This window comes from Hakea prostrata, chromosome 1 (assembly GCF_041222555.1).
Source record: "Hakea prostrata isolate BN-2017 chromosome 1, UWA_Hpros_2, whole genome shotgun sequence".
Classification (NCBI taxonomy): domain Eukaryota; kingdom Viridiplantae; phylum Streptophyta; class Magnoliopsida; order Proteales; family Proteaceae; genus Hakea; species Hakea prostrata.
This window is the reverse complement of record NC_142600.1, coordinates 73,975,365-73,999,447: the sequence shown is the minus strand read 5'-3', so window position 1 is coordinate 73,999,447 and position 24,083 is coordinate 73,975,365. Positions and strand designations below refer to the sequence as shown.

Below are 24,083 nucleotides of genomic sequence, written 5' to 3'. Positions count from 1 at the left end.
TGTAACCAAACAGGCCCTAGAGCCTAACCTGTTTGGTTACATAAATCCAAAAATTTAAGTCTCTGGATTCATAAATGGAAAATTTATACCCGTTTGATTGTGTGAATCCCTAGATTCACAAAATTTAGGGATTTACCTTTTTATACTAAAAATGTGAATCTATAGATTTATGGGTATGAGGTGAAATTTCAAAGATTTTACATCTACTATAAAAATGTGAATTTATAAATTTTGTACATTCACAAAATCACCTTGATGAAACTCTCCTAACCACAGATTTCAGGCTAACCAAACAGTTTATTTTATGAATGACGACTCCATAGATTTGAAATCTCTAGACTCAAGTAACCAAATAGGCCCTTAAAATATCACTCATCTTCCTCTTTTTATTAAGACAATGGATCTAGCTTATTCCATTATAACACATCTTTCATTGAATAGTTCTCTAGTAATGCAACATCAATCTAGAGGTTCTCCATTCTTGCCTCACAATGGTGGTTTGACTCCCTACATTAAGTCATCAACAACAACCCCAATGTTACTCTTGATGGATCTATTTCATCCATAACCAACTTCCATCAAGTGCTTGCCGCTATAGCATCCTTCAATAGAGGTCTTTGGTTTATATTAAAAATGTGAATCTGTAGATTTATGGGTTTGAGGTGAAATCCAGAAATTTCATCCCTACTATAAAAATGCTAAACATTTACGTATTTACAAAAATCACAAATGAATCCACAAATTTCATTTTGCATATTCAGTTAACCAAACAGTTAATTTTATAAATTATGACTCCATAGATTTGAAATCTCTAGATATTTGAAATTTCTAGACTCATGTAACCAAACATGCCCTAAATAATCAAGGGTTTTTTGAGTTTTAAAAAAGATTTAACAAGAAAGATATCATTTACATTTGATTTTCCGCAACAAAATATTTTTTACTGGCAAAGAGTATTTAAGAGGGGTTTAAGTGTCATTTACTCAACTAAGAAGGGTTTAAATTTTTTTATTTAACTAAAAAGGATTTAAATGTCATTTAGATCCTTTTTATGTGAATCTAATACTATAAAAAAAAAATACTATTTGAAAAATATGTGCATCTGTACCGGTTCCGATTCGTTACCATGATGTGGTCTATCGGACAAAGGGCAAAATGCGCACCTACAGCTTAACGTCTATCATCGCTGCTGCGACTTGCGAGAGCGCCAAGACTCAAGTTTTGAAAACGAGAGAACCGAACGGCTAGTTACTACCTTCCTTATATTGAAACCAGCTCCAGAGAGAGAGAGAGGAGCGTAGCGAAGTGTAAATAAGAAGCTTTTGCGTAAGTTGTTGTTCTTGTTCCCCGTAGTTTTTCATTTCTTTCTTGCAACTCTAGTCACAGATCTGATCAGTCAATGGCTTCGTCGACACCGGATTCAGTTCGATCGAAAGCCATCTCGACTTTCAACTCACATCAGAGAGTTCGAATTGTAGCGAAAATCAGACCTTTCACTGATCTGGAGACTAAATCTTCTGGTGATTCTCCAAACCCTTGGATTTTCGTTCAAAAAGCAGAACCAGAGTTGTCAGAAAGAGTGACCATCTCCTTCCATGACGAATCAAACAGGTACTCTTCTTCTTCGACTTTCTAGGTATTTTCCCTAAGGTTTCGAACTCCCCCCCCCCTCCCTCTTCGGAGACGGGATTCCTCGTAGAGAGCTTGTTGAAGGGAGGTGTTTTCCCCCTTTTCGTCTTATCTGAGACATAGGAGCTGTGTTTGGGTCTGCAGTCGGAAAGAGTTCTTCAAATTAGACAACTGCTATGATCAACATGAGGATGTTGAAGAAATTTTCTCAAGAGAAGTAAAGCAACTCGTTTCAGGGATTTATCGTGGTTTGAACGCTTCTGTTATTGTTTATGGCGCTAGGGGTAGTGGAAAGACACATATACTTCAGGTTCGATTAGGTTTCTTTCGGAAATTCTCTTTTAGCTGCGATTTTGCTGCCCTTAATATTTTCCTTAGTTGTGCTGATTTTTTAAGGCACGGTAACATGCAGGGTTCCAATGAAAAACCAGGATTGGCACCAATGGCTTTGGCTGAGATTCTATCTGCATGTGATGAAGAAACCTCAGTCGCAATATCCTGTTATGAGGTGTGTCTGGACCATGTCTATGATCTATTGGAACCAAAGGAGATATCTATATTTGAAGATGCTGGAGGGAGGATTGTGCTGAAGGGTCTCTCCCAGGCAAGTTTGCGTTCCATTTTTGTAGATATTTTGGGTTTTCAAGAGACAACCGTTTGCAATAGTCACTTGTTTATTATTCCTTTACCTTCCTTTTGTTCAGTTTTTAAAAATATTGATCTTTTCCATTTTCCCCAGGTTCCTGTTATGTCTATTGCAGAATTTTACAAATTACATTTTCATGGATGTCTCTCTCGAAAGCCAGTACAGAAGTCCACAAATGATGCCCCGTTTAAAAGCCACAAGGGCTTGATCATTAGCCTTTTCTCCAATTATAAAAATCCCAATTCTCGCTTGCTCGGGAAGATAAATTTTGTGGATTTGGCAGGTTTAAGCTCTTCCCCACAACTTTAAGTTCAGCAAGATTTATATAGTTGTTTTATTTATAGCATGTTTTAATCTGTCATTTCTCATGTGTCAGCTCATGAGAGTAACAAGATGGACAAGTCACTATATGCCCTGCAGAATGTTGTATATGCTTTGAATGCCAATGAACGGGTTCCATACCGGGAAAGCAAACTCACCCGCATGTTGCAAGACTGCCTTGGGGAACCAACTCAAAACTTGATTGTTACATGTCTGGTGAGGTTTCTATTTTTCAGTTTTCAACTGTTCTGTTCACCTTTGGATTTAGTTTATTACATCATACACCTTGGATTCTAGTTCTATTGTTGCGATGAAACTTACCCTTCCTTTCCCCCTTCGCCCTCTAAATGCAGAACCCCTGTTTTTGCCAAGACACTATCAATACAATCAGTTGGGCTTCCAGGTCATGCCATGTCCTCAACCGTAACTGCCCTGATTCAACCAAGAAGGCCATTACTGTAGGAAGATCGATGGTCTTATGTACTCCAAAATCTGGGAAAGCCCAAAACCCATCTTCTATGAAGAAACAAAATAGCTCCCAGTTTGAATTCTATGGGAAAAATACCTGTGGGGTTTTATCAGCAAAAAAGGGAAGGTTAGTGAAACTGAAACCCATAACATCATTTTCTGTACAGAATCACTCACCTACTTATGTTAAAGAAGCACTTCCTTTCTTGTTTGTTTTTAGAAAATTGTTTGATAGAACCAATACATCCGTCACTCCAAAAGTTGGGAAGAACCAAAATGTAATTGCTTCAGCAAAGAAACAAAATAGCTCTCATATGGAATTATTCAGGAAAAATTCCAATGGGGTATCAGCAACAGCAAAGGGGGGAAGGTCTGTGAAGTTGAAACTACAGCTTGCTTTTCAGGAGAAGCATTCCACCTACATATCCTGATAAAGCTTCTTTCTTATTTGTTTTCAGAAAATTGTTTGATAAAGGCAACCCTACCATCAACTCCAAGCAGGTACTACGCATGATATGTACTTAGATATATTAAAATACATGATTCCATTATGTTTCTAAAAATAAGGATGGGAAAGTTTTCTTGTCAGTTGAATTGCTCCAACTTTCATTGATAAGCTTGTAATTTTATGCATGATACGTTTGGTCAGTTGGCACACCACTCAAATTCTCCAAGGTGGATTGGATCTTAGCTTAAGTTCATTTTCAATATTGACTTATTGAAGCAGATTCAGATGGTTCCTGCTAGGATACATTTTGTAGCATGTTTATACTTAAGTACATTGATTCCATCTTGTACATCCCCATATTGTGGGTACTTTTTTGTTTCTAACAACCTTTTTTCCTGGATATTTTAAATTCCTGTTAGCTTATATTTAATCTTAAAAAGGTTCCATTAAAATTCATCTAGACAACAAAAAGTAATATACTGCCATCTGACAATTTATTTATAGCTGACATGAAACTTGAGGCAAATCTTATGCAGGAAATTTCATTATTGAGTGATCCTCATGCAATAGAACCTTTGGGAGCAAATGAGGTAATTCTTCTCGTTGTGTTTTAGGAAATTCATCTAGACAACAAAAAGTAATATACTGCCATCTGACAATTCATTTATAGCTGACGTGAAACTTGAGGCAAATCTTATGCAGGAAATTTCATTATTGAGTGATCCTCATGCAATGGAACCTTTGAGAGAAAATGAGGTAACTGTTCTCATTGTGTTTTTGTGTGCAATTTATTTCTCTTCTATACTTCAGAATTGTAGAGAAAACACCTAAATTAAATTTTCAATTATGGAGCATTCAAATTTACCATTTTCTTGCTCTTAAATGTTTGTTACAGTGTGTTCTCAGTTTGCCTGAGGTTAGCACTGGAACTGAATGCGATGCAAAAGCATTTATTGTAGCAGAAGGTAAGTAGAACGTGGTTGTTTTAAGTAGGTAGAATTATTCACACATGACATGGTTTTCTAAAATTATTTTTATATATCAATCTGGTTAGAATAATAGCAAGGACATAAAAAGAATGCAGGAACTTTATGTCTAGTTGTACAACCAGCAATTTATGGGTGTACTCGTGATGTTCTACCCACGTACATAATTAATGACATTGTGTGGCTCTGTCCAATATAATCTCTTCTCGTACATTTTACTTTTCTTTTCTCTCTTCTTTCTTCTTCCCTCATCAACAGGAACTGGTTTCCCATCTTACTAGTTCTGGCCCTTTCCCAACAGATTAAGTGTAAACTTCTAACCAGTCATAAATACAGCATGTGAAATAGAGAAAGTTAGCTCCAACTTATATCCTAAGATGTTATTGATCTTTCTTCTCTTTCTTTTCAATAATAAATTACTTTTTTTCTTCAGGTACCACAGAGAAAGGGAATGATATTATTGATGAAGTTTGCTCCAACATATACCCAGCAGAAGGTGAGGAATCTAATCAAGAAATTGATTTGAAGTACAGGCCATTTGCATTGCTTAAAATTCCTATTGTTTTAAGATTTATGCATGGAACTTTATGTGCTTGTTGCTTTATTTATTATATCCACCACTGTAAAGATAGGATACTTGTGATGTTCTACTTACATAACATAAATAATGATTGGTTGCTGGCCACTTCAACACAGCCTTTTTTTTCATGTAATTTTTTCTTTTTTTCTTTCTTTCTTTTTTTGGTGAACTTTTCTCTCTTCCTCGTTCTTCCATCAACTAGAATTGGTTTTCCCTCGTTCAAGTTCTGATAATTCACTAAAAAACTAAGTGTAAACTCTTTACTAATTATAATTTTATCACCATGTGAAATATAGAAAGATATCCTTTAGTTTTTAACGTATAAGATTCCCAAGTTGACATTTTCACATGTATCACAGAAAAGGGGAATGATATTGTTGATGAAGTTAGCTCCAGCATTTGTGTTACAGAGGGTAAGAGGAATCTAGTTTCTGGAGTGAGTTTTAAGTGCATGACATGTGGAGTGTCAACCTTTTCCGTCCCCTTCCTTTGTTGGTCTAATAATAATATTTCAACCTGATAATGCAGATAAAGAAAACATGAGCACCACTCAAGATGCCTCACCACCATTAAGTGAAAGAATAAGAGAGCTTTCAAACTCTTTGAAGGCTCTCTCTTCTTCAACCCCAGTGAACATAAAGATGCCATTGGAAGGTCGGAATTCATACAAGAATGAGTTCGAAGATGTATTGGAACCAAAGACTCCAAAAACCGAGCAGAATGCAAGATCAAATGATAATATGGAGATTGCAATAACTGGAACTCCTCGAGAAAAATTTAATTTGTGCAGTTCTGGACTGAAGGTGATATCTGCAATTTATAATTATTTTTTATTGTTTATTTAATTGATTCATCTTGGTGAACTTATACCACGCTTACCTTTCTAATGCAGAATTCCCTTGTCCAAGAATTTCTGGCATTTTTAAATACCGCGAGCAAGTAAGTAACACTCCTGTGGAAACAAATTGCTGTCAAACTAATGATGAGATTAATTTTGCCAGATTTACATATGCTCTTCCCTTTTTTGAACTCTTGTCTAAGTTGGCACCCCATTCAAACAGGATAGTTTCTACTGTCATTTAAATTTAGTGCCTTGACAGAGAGCTGTTTATCTTCCACTAACGAGGGGTACCATTTCTAGGTAGCTTTTGATAACTGTGAAACCATTAACATAATATGTAACCAAGTTTCCATCATATGCAGTATGTAATTTCAATATATTGCTTGGCCAATTTAGTTTGAAGGGATTCCACTAGTAAATGATGTTACATAGTAGCCTCTAGTATGGTGGCTGATGTAATCTCACAAGCTCACTGATGTTATCAGAAGCTAGTCTACCTTACAGCCTACCATTATGTTCTGAACTCTTTAGAAGTGAATAGAAATGTTCAGAAGGAAATCTTCAGAATAAATGGGCATAAATAAAGCTAGAGGAGCTGTATGAACATAATATGTGAAGCTCTACTAAGGAGAAATGTATCCAAATGTCTCTAAAACCATTTTTATCACAAGGTGGACCATTTCTCCGCTGTTCCCTTTGAATTTTCAGAGGTGGCAATGGTAGAGACATTCATTACTGATATGTTTGCTTCTCACTTGGTTATGATTGGTACATGTAACCGAGTCTTTGCCACCACAATGGGAGTTGGTTCATTAATTTTTAGACCAGGATTACCTTCACATGTTACATTGACATGGCATTCCTCATTTTTTGAGGAAACCATCAAATCTACATGGTGCAAGTCATACACAAGGATGTCAGACCCTGGAAATCGTGCACTGGGGATTTGAGAATGTGAACATTATTCATCCCGTTGGAGGACATAATGATGTGGATTTTGCAGTTTCCCACAACCCATCTTGGGTTGATTTTTTTTTTGGGTAATCCATCTTTGTTTAATTTCTGTAGCTTTGAATATAAAGCCATAGATACGATCATTTTTCTAGATTGAGCTACATTGATTTAGTATGGACTCATTGTTTCTTGTTTTCCTTGGCACAGGGAAGAATTGAAAGGAATGAAGGTAAGGTCAATTTTTTAAGCTTTAGTTTTCATTTCTGCTCTACTTTTGACAATTTCAGCTTCTAATGTATGTATAATAATAATATTGTTCTAGGGAATTGGAGAGAAAAGAGCAACTTATATTCTTGAACTTCGTGCTGAATCTCCGGCACCCTTTAAAGATGTAACTAATTCTCTTTTTTTTTTTTCGAAAAATACAATAATTTGTAGAACATTTCTTTAATTCTTTGTTTTGTATTTGTTTTCAGTTTTTTCTTTCTGAGATATTAAGATTATGTTTACACTGTTTTGCAGTTGAGTGATCTGAACGACATCGGCCTTACAACTAAGCAGGTAGACTCTTTACAATGTTTGCAGTTAAATCAATAAGATATATATATAGTGGATCAAAATGTTTTAACTATGATAACCCTCATGCAGATAAATGAGATTATGAGAAAGGTTGCCAGCGGACTCTTCCGTTAGCTTGTTTTTCTGATGATGAATTCCATCTGCATATTCGGATTCTTGTTGTCTGTAAATTGGCAACTTGGAGTTGCCTGCCTTAAAAAAAGAGAGAGAAAAAAAGAAAAAGAAAACCACCACAACCACCAGGGAAACAAAAATGAGGATATATGTATGGGTAAACATGGCTGTATGGGGCTTAGAAGCTACCTGGAACTCCAAAACTTTGCCGTCAATCCTTATATCTATAAATGTTTTCTACCTTGAAATGGAGGGTTATTAACTTATTATTATTATTTTCTTGTGCCTTTTATTTCTTCTTTTTTTTTCCTGAGATCGTGAGATCATGACAACATTCCATTATTTCGAAGAATTTTTGGTAAGTACATGGTGTCAAAAGAGGAATGGAGAAGCAACCTTGATCAATCCAATCCTTGATTGCAATCTACTTGCTTAGATATGATTCATCAGCTTTACTCAAATGAAGAGGCTGGCGTACCAATTAAATCCTGATTATGCAATGGGTGAAAAGGATAACCGGGGTCAGATGAAATTTGCCTAGCTAGATCGACTGAAATGGGATTTCTTTTTTTGATAAAAGAAATTTACCATTAATTAAACATTTTAAAAGCACCTACATTAATAGTTGTAATGTTCTATTATAGTCATCCGTTAGATTAGATGCTATATAAGCTAACTAATCAAAACAAGTTTGGAGCATAGAGTTTGGGATTTTGTCATAGTTGACTTCTTTTGTTGTGTTGGCAAGTTTCATTAACATCTATAATTCCCCAAGAGGCCATGTTCCTCTTGATAGCCAAGGTAGAAGGTCTGATAACTATTGATAGTTAGTCAATATTTCTTCTATTTATATACTGTCGTTGATTGTATTATCCACTCCTAATTATAACCCAAAAAGAGTTGCTTCCAACAATGCCTTTGTGCTTTGTCTTCCAAAATGGATAGACTGTAGATGTCCATCTTTACATCTCCCGATGCTCCATCTTGCCGCTCCTAGCTCTTGGTTAAAAATTCCTGCACATATCAAAATATTTTTTTTTTTGCGATATGTTAGTGCAATAATTTCTTTCTATTTCTTGAGGCACTACATGATTAATGTACATCGGTACATTCACTAGTCTTTCCTCCTCTTTTTGTAAAAATTTTAGAACTACAATCCATTGTTGTATGTTTGCCAACACCTTGAGGGGGTAGGGTGTTTTCTAATTAAACACCCTACCATTTCTTTCTTTCCAAATGAAATAGCATGAGATTATGAATACAGACATAAACCATTTTGATACTGAACAGATTTAATTGTGAGCATATGTTCTGACACAAACTCAATAGAGATATATCACTCCAATTTTCCGTGCGTAACCCCAATGGTCCTACCGCATGAATTCTGTTCATATGAGAAAAACACAGACATGAATTTGAACACATCATTGCTAATCAGATACCAAATTTTTTTATAAAAGAACCCATTGAACCCATCAATCCCTGGTGCTTTATGAGGTCCTAAGGAAAACACCGCATTCTTGATTTCTATCAAATTGGGTGGTTCAGAAAGAGGCCGTCCTATCATATTAATGGGCGGAAATAGGCATTCAATGAAATCCGGGTCCAACGAATCAAAGCATTGATAGAGTGTTTTCATATGATTAGCAAAAGCTCCAGCAATCTCACTAGGATTAGATAATGATTTTCCATCATTCATGATGGCCGAAATTCCCCTTTTGTGAAAATTAATTTTGGCTGCTAGGTGGTAAAACCTAATATTTCTATCCCCATCCAAAATGTACAAATTTCTCGATTTTTTAAACCAAAACATTTCTTCAACCTCAGGAGCCCAATCCATCATCATTTTTTTTTTCTTGAATGAACTTCCAATCTAGGTTAGCATCATGTTCCAAGATATCAACTTCAGTAGAAAATCTGTGGAAAATATTATCTACACCACCAAACACCAAATTGTTCCAGTTTTTTAAAAACCGTGATAAAATAGCCAATTTTTCATTGAGAGTGAGACTCAGATTTTTTAACCAAGCAGACTAAATATCTTTGAAAAAATTAAGGTGGGACAACCATGCATTTTGAAAGTGGAATAACTTTCTATTAAATAAAGTAACACCCGGGGGTTTAAGAATCAAGCGATTATGATCGGATCCAGTGGCAAGTAATTTTTCAACCAACTAGTTAGGGAAGCAACTAAATCACCTAGGTGAAGAGAAGATTCTATCCAATTTCTCTTTAACCAAGCAAGGAAGTTTTTGTTTGTTCGTCCATGTGAATGAGCAACCCGGTGCCAAGATTCAACAAGATTTTCATCTAAAATCAGTTTTTTTAACACAGCCAAAGCCCCGGAAGCTCTAAACCCCCCCATTTTATCTTTAGCCTCCAAGAGCTCATTAAAGTCACCCATATTCACAAATGGTTTCAAAATCTTGAAAATAGTGGAAGCCAGCCGTGACCAAAAGTCTTTCCTATCATGATAATTAGGAGGGGCATAGATAAAACACACAATGTAAGCACAATCATTATTCTAACAACAAATTAAGAATAGAGATGGCTCAGCCACAATCAATTTGGCATTGAAATTGACTGAATTGAGGATTAAAATTCCCCCTTCAACCCTCTAGATCCAAAACTTCCCTCATGTCCAATAACTTTGTAATGGTTGAAAATGCTTCAATTTTTGGCAACCAGAGCGAGGTGTTCTCGGCATTTAGTTTCACACAGAAACACAAGATCAAGGTTATGTTTCTTTAGAGTTTTTTTCAAGCACTGTTGTGTTAATATCCCATTAATACCCCTCACATTCCATGACAGGAATTTCATAATAAACAAAATAACAGAGAGGAAGATAAAAAATCTTTTCCAGTTGTCACAACAGAGTTTCCACTTCCTATAAGCCCTAGAAAGAAGACGAACAAGAATGCACTTAACGAAAATATCCAAAAATAAGATCCAGAAGGGGAAAACAAAGAAGAAAACACAAAATACTTTCCAACTAAGCACTCTCATAAGAATGGAAACTAAATGATTTCAGAAATTCGACAAATAAACTCAAGTAGAGAACCTATTTCTAGATTTGGGTTGAAGCTTTTGCAACCAACTATTAAACACAACAATAATAGAAATGAAAAAGCACAATGCAGAAATAAAAAAACTCATAATATTTATGATATGGAAAGACATGGAGGATGCCAGTATTAGTTTCCACCACCATGTTTTGATGCATTGTATGAGGTAGATGTTGAGCTTGGACCATTTGATGTATAGGTACCACAAGATTAGGGTTGAGAAGAAAACGAGTCTCCATGGACCTCTATGCAGTCCAGAAGAGAGAGTTAGGGTCCGACAAGTCCCTTAATAGTGCATCCAGGAACAGGTTAAAGCGGTCAATATGAGGAAGTTGCATGAAGTCCGGAGGGTCAAGCGAGTTCCTACTACGCTTTCTGCTAATGGACATAGTGAATGCATTTGATTCCACCCCTTCCCCTTCATTGGTTACTTCGTTAGCAGTTTGAGTTTGAGTTTTGGCATCAGAGAAAGTATGGACAAGTTTTTCCCTCTTTGTTCACTTCCAATTTTGGACAGTTGCAGTTGGTAACAAAAGTAACGGATTAAGTTTTGAGATTTTTTATAGTTACTCTTTCAACCTGATCAAGCCTTTCCATTACTTTTCGGACTTTATCCAAAATTCCTGCATCTTCATTCTTCATATCTTCTATTTCAACCTGCAAATCTTCTCTGAGAACTGTTTTTTGGCTTTTCAGCATTCATAACCTGTTTGCCCTTCACCTTATCATTCAACTAGTAGGCTACATTTGTAAGCTCCGGTCCTCCAAGCTCCATATTTTCCTTCCTTTCCATCCGTGCTAAAATCAATCTTGGGTGCGAATGTCCTCTTCATTACCCAGAAAATCTAAGATATCCACATCCTGGATAAGAAGCATTTGCTCCAGCCCGGAATGTTCAAAACCATGTTGTTCAAAAACCGTTTCACAATTCCTCCGACTTTTTTGTTTTTCCATTTCTTCTTCCACAGCAAGAAGATCATCACCTGAATTTTTCCCTTGCTATATCCGAATTGTTGAAACCCACAGTCATCACAAACTTTCCCCTTGTAACCTTTTTCTTTCCTTTAACATCTTCCCCTCTTGCAGAGTCTCCCTGAACTTTGCTGCCTCAAGACCCATCGCGCTCACTAGGTCTGCTCCCACCAACCTCCTCTTATCAAGATTGGGAGTACATAAAGTTTTTCAAGAGTTGTTGTAGACATCACACCGATTGTTACCAAATTTTATTGGTTTTGTAATTAGATCTATATAGATCTCCTCCCCAAATCTTGAAGCAAACTTCCTTTCTTCAACCGAATGGCATCTCCTAGAGGTGTGAGTTATTTTCCCGCATAACTCACAAATCAAAGAGAGTTCATACATTAACTTGACATGAACCCATTCATCCCCACTGCTCTTGATTTGGGCGTAGAGTTTCACTGGATGATTTAGATTGAGCATCACTTTTATCCTTGCAAAACCAGGAGGGAACATCATTTCTTCGACTTCTAACTGGATATCCACCACTTTTCCCAATTCGTTTGCAGTCTTCAGGATCAACCCATACTCAAAGCAATCGAACCTAATCCCTTGAAATTGCACCCAAACTGGAAATGGAGGGAGGACAACATCTAATGTGAACTTAGGAATAGGATCCATCGCTAGCAAAAGCATCTAATTACCTAACCACCATGGAGCCATTGACAAAACCTTCTTTCTGTTAATTTCCATGGCAAAAATAGGTCGAAACCCTTCTCTACCCGTGATGGAGATATCAATAGCACCTAGAGGCACCCACAGCTCCACTAATTTCCAGCAGATTTTCCAAATTGCGTAGCTTCGTTCCCCGATCGCTTTGCCGTAAAGAGTTTTAGGGCGCCCAAACATTTTGCAAAGAATGCTGAGCCGACTTCTTTCTAGCCCTTGTTTGTCGGTTTGCTTCGGTAGTCATCCCTTGCCCACTGCCTATCTCTCACCGGAGGAGTCAAGAAGTTTGATGAGGTTCCCTTAGAAGGTTGCTTGGAAGGGTATTGAGAACCGCCTGCACTCGCTTGTCTTCGTATATGCGCCATAAGAACAACCCTTGAACCCAGCCGAACAGAGGAGAGACCAACTATTACCCAAAAGCGATGGGGGAGAGAACCTGCAAAACAGCCAGAAATGGAAAAAAAACACCAACGAGGAGTCAAGAAGCAGCTACATAGATGGGTTGAGAAGAGTAATATCCTCGAGTCAGGACAAGTTATTAAACCACCTATTTGCAGCACACAATCCATACTATCTACAGATTGTGAGATTAAATGCGTTTCAAGGGTACAGAAATTCTCAATGAAAATAGGGGTTTAATGGCGGTGGTTGATGGTCACTGTTACATATAGGAAATCAGAGATTTAGGGAGCAGCAGAGATCTTGCCCTTCACCAGATCCACCCTTCAGAAGCAGATCTTGTTGCAATCTCAACCCATCCAGCTCAACCCTACCTCCAAAGCATCATTCCCATGGTGACATCGCCCTACCTAGCATCCCCCAGAAGGGAGTTAGTAACCAGAGACCGAACAGACAGGAGCAAGTCAAGCAGAGAATCGCAGAGAGAAAGGGGAAATAGCAAGTGGAAACCATCTGGAAACCTCTCGAGCGTTTTTCCTTTTTTTCTATTGATTCTGACTGAAATGGGAACTTAATAGCACCAAATCCAATCCAAACTAATTCCTGAAACTTTGGTAGTTCGATTCTGGAAAATAGCTGCACAAAAAGGCTGTCCTACAGCGCAAGCTTATGCATGTCTTTTGGTTCCATTACAAACAAAATCAAAGGTCTCTGATGACCAGAGAAGGACAAAGATCAGAAAACCCAAAAAAAATATCATCCATGCAAGTCGAGTCATAATGCTCCAACCTAGTTTAGTCTTCGAGACACCCTGATGACCAGAGAAAGGAGCGGCTTGGCTGGATGAAGTGCCTGCAAGATGAAGCATCAAACAGATGGATCTGGTATTCTCATCTCAGGTTCTGGCTGTAGCAACTTGTATGGTGGAATTGAATAGAGCTGTAGAGACACATTAGCAGTAAGCAAGTGATGGAAAATGTATCATCAGAGACGCAAATCCATCCGGTTTGACTCCTCATTCCCCTTCATCTCTTTGAGGCTTGTCGTTTTACTTACCCTACACATCCCCTGTTGTCTTCTCACCAACAATCCACTTCGTGGACAACTTAAAAAGTGCAGAGTCAATAAAGTGGAAAGAATTTAATCTCAAAATTGAAATGACTCCTGGACTATTTCAAAATTGAAAGATTTTCCTCATCAAAATTGAGATAACTGCTGAACTGCTTCAGGATTTCTGTCAAATTGAAATTCAGTTTTCAGAATTAGGACTCTAACAATCACACCAGAATATAGATTCCAATTTGATACCTCCCTGAAATAGAAATCATACCAACAAAAGCCTAATACTCCGACAGCATCTATTTCCAAGGCCTTTAATAAAGGAACAGTATTGTTTTGTACAAGGCAAAGTTGATGGAAGTCGTCAGTTTCTGCCTAGCTAGTATAACTGCTTTTCTCCCTTCGGGGGTGGGGGAAAGGAGAGAGGGATTGGCTGTTATGTTAGGGATCATTTTATAAATTGAGCAGCCCAAGAAACATCTACAAATCAGATATTTACTCCTTCCCTCCTCATCAATGGGAAAATTTTCTTTTCTATATTTACAACATCCTTCTGGCCAAAACCTGTTATGGCACAGATTGAAGGGGGCTATCAAAGGGTTAGTAGCTTACTGGTGTTGGGACCAAAATCCAGAGTGATTTGGCGGATCTCTCACCATTTTCCTTGCTCCGAAGATCTCCTGACAGCTTTCCCCAAAATTAAAGGCAAATAGGCCCGTAATGTGAAGAGCAGCAATCTCCATGCAAATAATGCATAGGATTAACATTATATAACCATTTCAGGGAGAGGTCCCAACCTGGACATTCTAGGAGTGAAAAATCAGCTCCCATCATCCACAGCTCCAATGTAAGTAAGGTTGGTTCTCCTTACTCTCACGGCCCCTTTAAGCCAATTGCATGCCTTAGAATCGGCAGAATCACCACCAACACCAACATTACTGTCGCTAGGAGAGGGGCCTGAGCCTGTCCCATCTTCCAACAGGGTCCAAAGGTCCACTTCCATGTCTTGGTCCTGTGATGGAAATGGCCTGGATTTTCTTGGAAAATTAGTGGCAGTTCGTAATAGAGAAACTGGGTTCCTTGTTGGTGCATTTGAAGCCCCTTGTTGGAAACTAGAAATAGAGATGCTGGATTGAAGAACAGAAAGAGATACGGTTGAGACTGCCGGTGGCTGACAAGAAACAGAGCATGGCAAGGAGGGAGGAAGCATTGGCATGGCAGTTTGGAGGCGCCACCTTACAGTCTCTGGTAGTTGCATATGATCCAAGTCATTCTGCAAGAGTTTGGAAGACATAAGCCAAATAGAACAGAGAATCTCACTGCAGATTTGCCACTAGCCACCTAAGTGAGGATTTGCCCATCATTAACAGCCAAAAATTGAAACAGAAATGTAAACCAGATCGAACCTGTAAACTCCCTGCAACTTCACGATCAAAGCCAGATAGAGATTTTATGGTTGATCTGGACACAGAATCCGGCTTCAGCCAACTTGGCTTGCAACTGCTCAGTAACCCATGCAATACAGACAAGAAGCAGTCAAAGAGGCTGTCTCCAGACAGATCAAATGGGGAAGCACTTGATACTTCCACTGCCAAGTCCACCTCCCTTTTGTTTGAACTTCTCAGCATGAGATGAAAGGACAGATCTGCATCCTCATGCACCACTCGGCTTCCAAGGAGACGAAGTATGACTGGCGCAAGTGTGTGTCTCATGTCCTTGCAAGATGGATCCCTAAATATCCAATAGATGTGACTCAAGTCAACTAAAATCGATGACTTGTTTCTATTTCTTGTTAGTTTCTTCTCATCATCATATACAAGCAATCAATTTATAGATAAACATGCAAACATGAATACAGTCTTTGAATTTAATCACTCAAAACATTTCCACCACAAACATGGAATAACTTATAATCACTTCATCCAAGACTGAAAAAGCAATAAATAAAATAATTAAATAAATAGCGCTTTTTAGCTTAATAAATTCATAAGAAGACTCTTAGAAGGGAAAAATCCTACAAACTAAAAGATAGCAACAGAAAAAATGATCAAATCAAGCTCAGTTACAGCATTCCAACTTTCAGAAACTGGTGAAGCCTCCCAAAGTCAAAAGTAAATTCAATGAACTCTTGATAGTCAAATAGTCAATGACTAATACCACATTTAAGTGCCATCAAGAAAAGAAAAAAACAATGTTCATCACACATTCGCCTTCACTATATTCATCTAAGAGCCTCATCAATTTCACCTAGATATCAACACAGCTAATAGTTGCCCAAAAAAAGGGGGAGAGTGAGAAGGTAATAAAAGGAGAAACTACAGGAAAGAGAAATAATCTGAATAACAATATAAACCCTCCACTTCCCTATTTCGACTAGTTTTCCCAAAAACCAGAGAGAAATCTGGAATCTCCAGTCTCCATAATTAGTTTCAAATCAACACTTTCATATTTCATCAGGGCCTCCTTGGGCAACAAAATTACCAGACATGACAATGCAAGAATGCCAGATTTGATTAGTGTGATCTACCCAAGAATATAAACCCATGTCATGTTGCACCATCTTGCCTCATTTCATAACTACTCTTCAAGAACGACTGTACCTCAACTAATTTTTCAAAGACAGGCAGGCTGTAGAATCCAACACAAAGCACAACTATCCACAAAGCAGACGTACAAAGGATTATAGAACCAGTACATAACAAATGAAGTAACCCCAGGGACCATTTGCATTTGTGCAGTGTTATATCAGAAAATTTGTTTTTTTTTAATTAAAGAAAGAAAAACATTATGCAACATTATTTACATGACTGTTTCTACAGTGCCCCTAGATTGTTAACACATCAATACTAAGGATGATCGAAGTTTCCAACAATGGCGAATGAAATGGTCACTAAAATGAATTAAACAACAGATTCAAGAGCATAACTAATTGAAGGGGAAAAAAATTTGTGGTTGGCAAACCATGGGACAAAACTAGCAGGCATGATAACTGTTCTACCACATTGATGAGGGAATATAGTTATCCTAACCATGAACACCTAGGAGATTTTCTACATATACCAAGCAACAAATTTGAATGTCCAAGCACCCTCTGGGTATTCTTGGATTTTTCCATGTGACCAAGAACATCACAGGGACCTTGGGGGGTACTCATGAAATTTTCAGGCTCAATTGATTTGCTGTCCACAAAGACCCTTCCTGACTTAGAGAACAACCAAGTTCTTCAAACACCACACTCATTACGAAGTAGGTGGACAGGCTTAGTCTTTTCAGTAAAAGATACCAGAGTTGTATAACCTTTAACCTGACATCTAACGGGCTAACAAAACTAGGTCCATCTGTCTAACCAGGTAGTTCCAGAATCTTTCTGTTTTGGCTCCACCAATCCAGAATATGTTAAAAAATTAGTTTATAGGCATGCCAATCATACAAAAAGCAAGGATGGGTTGAGGGAAAATAATAAATATATATATATATATATATATATATTATATATATATATATATATATATATATATATATAGTAATGTTGCTCCAATACCCAACCAAAGAGCAACTGCGGCTATATATATAATTATTATTTTTATTATTTATTTATCTTTTTTTTTTTTTTTTTTTTTTTTTGGGGGGGGGGTGTCCCTTGTCTAAACATCAATGCATAAAATTACCTATCTCCATAAATGATTGGAAGCAACCTCAGGAGGAATTGCAAACGCAACCACATGGAAGCTCGCAGTGCCGCCGAAGAGGGTGGTGCAGAATCCATTGCTCCTGTTGTTCGTCTACCCAGCCCAGGACTGCCACCTTTTGGCACCTTGCGACTGTTGCCTTTGTTTGTAACTGATTCAACTCCGGAGGAAGCTACCCCAGCTTGCTTACCAGCACCATGAGTAACGGTATTAATTTGTTGATCAATACTAATCATCTGCTTGATTAAATCATTTGCAAATGCAGTGCGTGAGCCATTAGAGCTCGTATCAATGCATGGAAGAACTAGCTCAACAAGAGCCCTCTCAGTCGCAAACTGTTGACTGGAATTTAAGCCTTCAGCCTCATATGACTGTGACACCACTCTCCCAAACCTTTTAAGATCCATGCCATCTTCTACAACCTCCCCTTCTTCAAGAGAGCTTGCTTCATACTTTCTCTTTTCTCCTCTGCCTTCTGATAGATCAACAGTAAAGTTCGACCACCCCCAAGGCTTCCAAAATTTGACCTTTGTTGAAAGACCTTTGCGCTGAGCAACATTAAGAAGTCGCTGTCTGACAGACTTACGTCCAAAAAGAACAACAGGTCCTGCCAAAAACCATTTAACCTGCTTCAACAGAGACTCCTCTAATGATCTCCCAAGCAGATGAACTACTTCTGCATAAAGAGAAGCAGCATCAGGTCTGACCAGTAATCTTGTAAGAACAATCTCGGTGAAATTGCTCTCATTCTCAGAAAGAGAATTGTCTGCATTAGGAGAAAGAGACCGAATAGCCTCCACTAAGGACATATTATGGGTCTCAATTTTTTCAATGAGAGCCTGTTCATTCAGAAGAAGCCGAAGTTCAACCCACTGCCAATGAAATTTTGCTGGCTGAAGGCTATCTAATATGTGCACAAGCTGGTCCTGAAGCTTCATCTCATTTTCTGCACGGTGCAATTTTGACTCTCTGGCCCAAGTTCCCCCATCCTGTTGACGTGTAGTCTCTGGCATTTTACAATCGAGCACTGCATTTAGGAAAAGCCTTGCACGAAGGGGAACAAATGCCTTGGTTTTCAGGCGTTTATCAGGACCATACGTCTCAAGCATTGCAGCAAATTCAGTGTCACCAACATCAGATGCTAGGAGATCATGGAGAGCACGAGTATCTTGCAGACATACATCCCGGAAAGGCCGGTGCTTAATCACATCAGCAATTGCCAATGCTAATGATTGATAAGATTGAACATCTTCACGGATTAAGATATTACTGTTGAGAATGTATGTCCTCCAAATCACCAGTGCAAAGATTGAGTAGGCAGGAGGGAAGACCACACTAAGAGATAGCATTCTCTGCATCCTTGAAAGAGCTAAAATAGAAGGTTCACCAAGGAGCTCCACAACTAGTCCATCACAAACCGTCCTGCAATTCCCAATAAGCAACCTAAACCAGTGCGTGTTGACTTCAATAGAATTGTCTATCTTATATCGAGAAATCCCATTGGAGCTGGATCTTGCAGTCCTTATAAACTGCAGTACATCCAACCCTTCCTTTAATCTTAACACAGATACCATTCTCTCTAGACTAGTAACTCCATGAACAATTACTCCAACAAGAAGTGCTGAAACAGCAGCTACAATTTTTCCTGCCCTCCCAAGAAGTAATCTCGCAGAATTGTTCAACATTTCATTTGGTAGGTTCATATGGGAATCTTGCGCTTCAGGAGACACCTGAAACTGACTGCGAGGAGCCTTTCCAGGTGCAAAGCCTCCTGCAACAGCAGAAGACGCTTCTGTTGCAAAAGCTATCTCATATAGACGGCTATTACGCTCTCCAAGAGCTTCCTTAAGTAAGCAGAGGCAACTAACATGAGTTTGTATGAGACGTCGAGCATAATTCAGTGAGCCTGTTGTGGATTGAATGTTTTGATAATTACTGCCTGGCATGAAGTCTGGCAATTTTGCTAAAGCTGGGCCAACATTACCAACAATAGAAGAAATGGCAGAAGCCACAGCAGAGGGATCTCCCTCTTGAGCTGTACCACCGTTCTGCCTAATGCAGTCCATTAGCCCCTGAACAATCTGCTGAGCTACTTGATACCCATCATCCCATTTCTCCATGTTGGAACTTTTTGGAGTACCCACTGCATATAACTTCCTTTCCTTGCCATAGAAATAATGCGCAGCTTCCTCAATATGTCTTTGCACTACCTCTTTCATGCTAGGGCTTGATCGGGATAATCTCACACTTATCTTTTGACGGAAGAAATCATCAAGATCTTCTACTCCAGCTGGAACTCCAACAGAAACACCAAATTCACCATCAACCAACCTTGTAGATTCAAGTTCAGCAAGAAGCTTTTTATCACATGTTGCCTTGAAATTCTTTTCCCATTTCATTACGCTTGCCATGTTTCCATATTTCTTCAACAAGTTTCTAGCATAAACAAAGGATGCAGAACAAGATGCCCTTCCATTGGAGGCCTTGACAACCACAGACCGAAGCATTGCAGCAGAAAGTGCTTCAGGAATAAGATCCGCTGATACAAGCATGTTCTCGTACCTGAATCCACAAAATAGCTTATCACATTGGACGAAATGCAGATATAAAGATATCATGGGAACCTAGGAAGCTACAGTTTTTCAAGCCCAATATTATAACAGAATCAAAGACACAATAGTACTGTGTAGATAGAAATTCACTATAGTGCTGGATCAAGAGATCACTTAAAAAATAGCATAAAATGATACAAATAAATATGCCAGAGCCGCCCAGTTGGCAGTTGCCACATCGTGACAATAAGATCTCATCCACCCAAAAATTAGGTAACACCAGGTCAGAGTGGGAAAAGAATAACTATTGAGCCAGAAAATCTTAAAGATCAAACAACACAATCAAACCAAGTTATGAGAATGGACTGTAATGCTATTGTGACATACAAATCATTTTGTCACACTCAAATTCATTAGAAGTTCTTCAAAATTATATAACTGGCATTTAAATACCAGCAAACCACCATATCCAAACCAAACCCAACCACAAGACCATGATTATGATAATTCTGGTGACTTAAGATCATAGGATCAAATACGATGCCACTACATCTTCACATTGCAATGCAAAGAAATGGACATCACTAAGCATCAGCACTTCATGAAGATACGATCATAGCATGACCCTATCAACTAGGATTAGATCACTGATGAGAAGTGCAGTCACAGGAAGCATCACAAATCATAGAAATGAAACTACTTCACCACAAGCATGTACAGTGGCAAACACAAAAATGAATATGCATTTTGAATCCAACCATGAATTCAACTAGGAGTCTAGGAAGCCATACCTCTGGATACATGACACTAAATATCCCTCCCCAACTTCACATCCGGGACACTCTGTGTTCTTTGACAGTATCAGTATGCTTCTCCCACCATGAATTGTAGAATTTGTACTAGCAAGCGCTTTCGGTAGCAACCACAGCAGAAATTTGATGGCTGAAAATAAATCAGAAGAAACATCCATCAAATAAAGTATAGATGATAAGTCATCTCCACCAAGTTTCCACTGTTTGGAACTTCTGACATCAAGAGGTGGGAAAGCTCCAGAACTCTGGCCAATCTTTGCTGGAGTCTTTTCAGCCCCTTCAACTAGCTGCCTGACTAAAGTAATTAACCAGACAGAGATAGCTCTCTTCTCAAGTAACCTCTGCTGTTTCAAAACCTTCCCAATTGAAAAAATATCACCCAAATTACCAGTTTTGACCCCATCCACTGATTTTGGAACTTCTACTGTACCCATTCTATGATGAGGACAACTTGTTCTATTATCACATTTGTGACTTGTCGATGCCCCCTGACTGCCCTCAATCCTGGCAGCAGCAGCTAATTGGGAGAGACTTTGTGTTTTACGAACAATTTTTTGGCGTCCTCTAGGAGCCTGTTTAGTAGATTTAAGAGGTAGATCAACCTTGGGTTCTGCAGATTTAGATTTAGGTTCCTTCCTCCTCCACCAGGTATCTTCTCCATCTGATGGCTTCAGTGAAAATCCTTCAGCATAAGGGCTCCTTTCTTCCCTCAGCTTTTGCCGTTTTGCTCTTCTACATTCTTCACAGCCAGCCGTTTCTTCTGTTGCATCAACCTTGCTTTCAACAGACCCAATGGATCTCTTAAGACTCCCTTGGGATTCATCAGATTGGATATCAGCAGGTGCAGCAAAAGATTTCGGAAAGTTAAGCAATATGGAAATGGCACTCTTTAGTTCTGTAACTTTACCATCGGTCTTGGCATTCTTACCAGACAAAGGACTGGATGATGCCTTAATGTTCCCCCAGTGTTCAAGTGAAATGGAGGGACAGCTGTCCTTTCCTGAAGTAGCATTATCCATTCCTTTCTTGGAGACAAGATTTGCACCTTTTCCTTTTGTGGGGGTTTTAAAATGACCACTAAGAAGTCCATCAAGCAGCAAGCGACGTTCGTTTGAGTAAACATGCAACACCTCCGCTAGTACGGGAACTTTAGCAATTCCTGCTTCTTCCAAAACATGAAGCATGCAGGAACCTGGTAAATGTTTTAATAACCGGTGGTGTCTCTTTCTTCTTTCCAGATCAACAGGAGTTTCATCCATAATTCCACTAATTATCAACTGTCTAACATAGGCCTGAGGATAGAAGATGCCAAAATGCATGAGCTCTATGATAAGTAGTTGAAGGCGACTGAGACCTTCACCTTTACCCGCATCATGTCGATCTATCCAACACACCACAATATCATGTAAAGGGCCTGGACTTTGAAAGACCCCTGATGTACCAATACTCCCATCTGGAATCTTTGATTTCTTTCTAAGTAAAGAGACATTTTTCACACCTGTACCACCTAAAAGACTTTCGTGTTGACTGGCACTTTTGAAAAACCCATTCTCTCCCCAAGGACTACCATTATTTCTCTGCACTGAGTTCCTCATATCTTCCATCTTCATCTTCAAAAGCATCACAGCACAATAAACTTGCGAAAAATCTTTTCTACCTGTAAATTTTACATCTTGAGGTAGAGAAGTCTGATAATTTCTAAAATCACATGTTGCCCACTCACAAAGGAAAAATACAGCACAAACAAATGACAGGCTGACTGTCCCAATCCACTTCATAGATGACCATAGGCATGGACTGACCTCTGAAATCCAAACTTCTTGAAGACCTCCATCACACAGATCTTCAAACAGAAAACTGTAAGCTGCTTTCAGGTCCCCCAGTAATAAAGCTTTATCTAAAGCCTGCAGAGCTGTAGACAAGCCATGACGTTGAAGGCCAGGCCTCACAGCCTTTGCAAGAGTATTAGTACGTTTCTGTATTGATGAAACAACATGGTCAAAGGACATGAGACAGTGATAAGCCTCTTTTGTTTTATCATTGAACTTGGTGGCCATTTCGTTTTGACAACATTGATTTTCCCCAGCAACCTGATGTACTTTTGTTATATTTACTGGCAAAGGAAAGCAATCCAAGGCAACAAAAGTATCAGGTACAGCTACTATCAAATACCGAAGCATCGCAACCACAGCAGAAACAATGCAGGCCTTCGGAGGATTATCCAGCACATCAGAACCCCCATGAGTGGATTCCTGTATGCAATGAATAGTTACTTCCACAAGATTGCGCACATATGTCTGTGATAGAATAATGGTTTCTATCATACCAAGTATTATAGGCAATAATAGCTCTAAAGTTTCAAGCGATCCCTTTTCCTGAATCAACAAAAACAAATAGTAAAAGTCTACACTGTGTCCACGTGAACCAATTGCTACAAAAGCAAAATTGAGATCTGAACCATAACCAAAAATACTATAAGTCTTCACTAATGAGAGTGAGAAATAACCTGTAGCTGATTGAGAACCCAATCAATGACATAAGAAGGAAGAAGTAACCCTTCCACATGATTCCAGTGCAGGATATGCACCATATACCACCATTTATAAGGCAGTGAAGGCTCCTCACCATCAGGAACAGTGGGAGCTGAATTGCCTTTTTGAACAAAACCAGACACAAGCTGTGGTGTTTTATCCTTCCGGTGAGGAGTAGATAGAGAACCCTCCTTTGACAAAAATTCATCCAGTAGGACCTGCAAGTAATCAATAACATCCTTTGTCCACTGCTCAGTTCGGATTGACTGTGTTTTCTCTGATGGCCCAGAAGAAATATTTGCAGAGATAGGCCGACCCTGAGAAGTGCAAAAATGATTACCAAATATTATGATATTCAGAAAACTATTCATTGTTGCATCAGACTAGAGGAACTAAATAGGTTATGAAGCTTCAAAACAATCTCTAACCTGATTGAGATAAGTCACTTTTATAAACCAACTTGCTCTTAAGAATGAAACATTATGCTTAATGAGAACTTCAAAAAGTGCTCTCTTCCTATAGCCATGAGGGACATGATCAGCCAGAGCACACAATCGTTTATGGTGCTGCGAGAGACTCTGCCCCAAAAGAATGTAAAGTTCAGCTCAAAAATCCTATTAACTTAGAAAAATAACAAAAAAATTTAATTTAAGAGGAAACAAGGCTAGATTTTCAGTAATTAACAAATATAGAGATGTGCTGCAAAGGGTTAGAAAGTTGGGAG

The 24,083-nt window shown here is 38.5% G+C and overlaps 2 protein-coding genes across 2 annotated transcripts in view; one reads left to right on the top strand and one right to left on the bottom strand.

Moving 5' to 3' along the window:
* Positions 1-1,182: 1,182 nt before the first annotated feature.
* On the top strand, positions 1,183-7,642 carry LOC149029982 (ATP binding microtubule motor family protein). The gene is made up of 19 exons (XM_089142305.1): positions 1,183-1,611; positions 1,774-1,939; positions 2,042-2,233; positions 2,369-2,558; positions 2,652-2,812; positions 2,950-3,191; positions 3,285-3,434; positions 3,523-3,565; positions 4,049-4,102; positions 4,215-4,268; positions 4,408-4,477; positions 4,932-4,994; positions 5,438-5,491; positions 5,607-5,881; positions 5,971-6,017; positions 7,081-7,102; positions 7,196-7,264; positions 7,396-7,434; positions 7,522-7,642. The coding sequence occupies exons 1-19, from the start codon at positions 1,400-1,402 to the stop codon at positions 7,564-7,566; spliced, it is 2,148 nt and encodes a 715-aa protein (XP_088998431.1). The 5' UTR covers positions 1,183-1,399; the 3' UTR covers positions 7,567-7,642.
* A 5,130-nt stretch (positions 7,643-12,772) lies between these two features.
* LOC149029981 (mediator of RNA polymerase II transcription subunit 12-like) overlaps positions 12,773-24,083 on the bottom strand; it is a 31,988-nt gene continuing 20,677 nt past the window's right edge. The window contains exons 8-13 of the mRNA XM_089142304.1: positions 23,788-23,937; positions 23,335-23,676; positions 20,808-23,203; positions 17,444-20,026; positions 15,182-15,506; positions 12,773-15,048 (exon numbers count right to left, since the gene is read on the bottom strand). Of these exons, the coding sequence (XP_088998430.1) occupies positions 14,596-15,048; positions 15,182-15,506; positions 17,444-20,026; positions 20,808-23,203; positions 23,335-23,676; positions 23,788-23,937 (6,249 nt within the window). The 3' untranslated portion in view covers positions 12,773-14,595. The remainder of the gene's footprint in view (positions 15,049-15,181; positions 15,507-17,443; positions 20,027-20,807; positions 23,204-23,334; positions 23,677-23,787; positions 23,938-24,083) is intronic.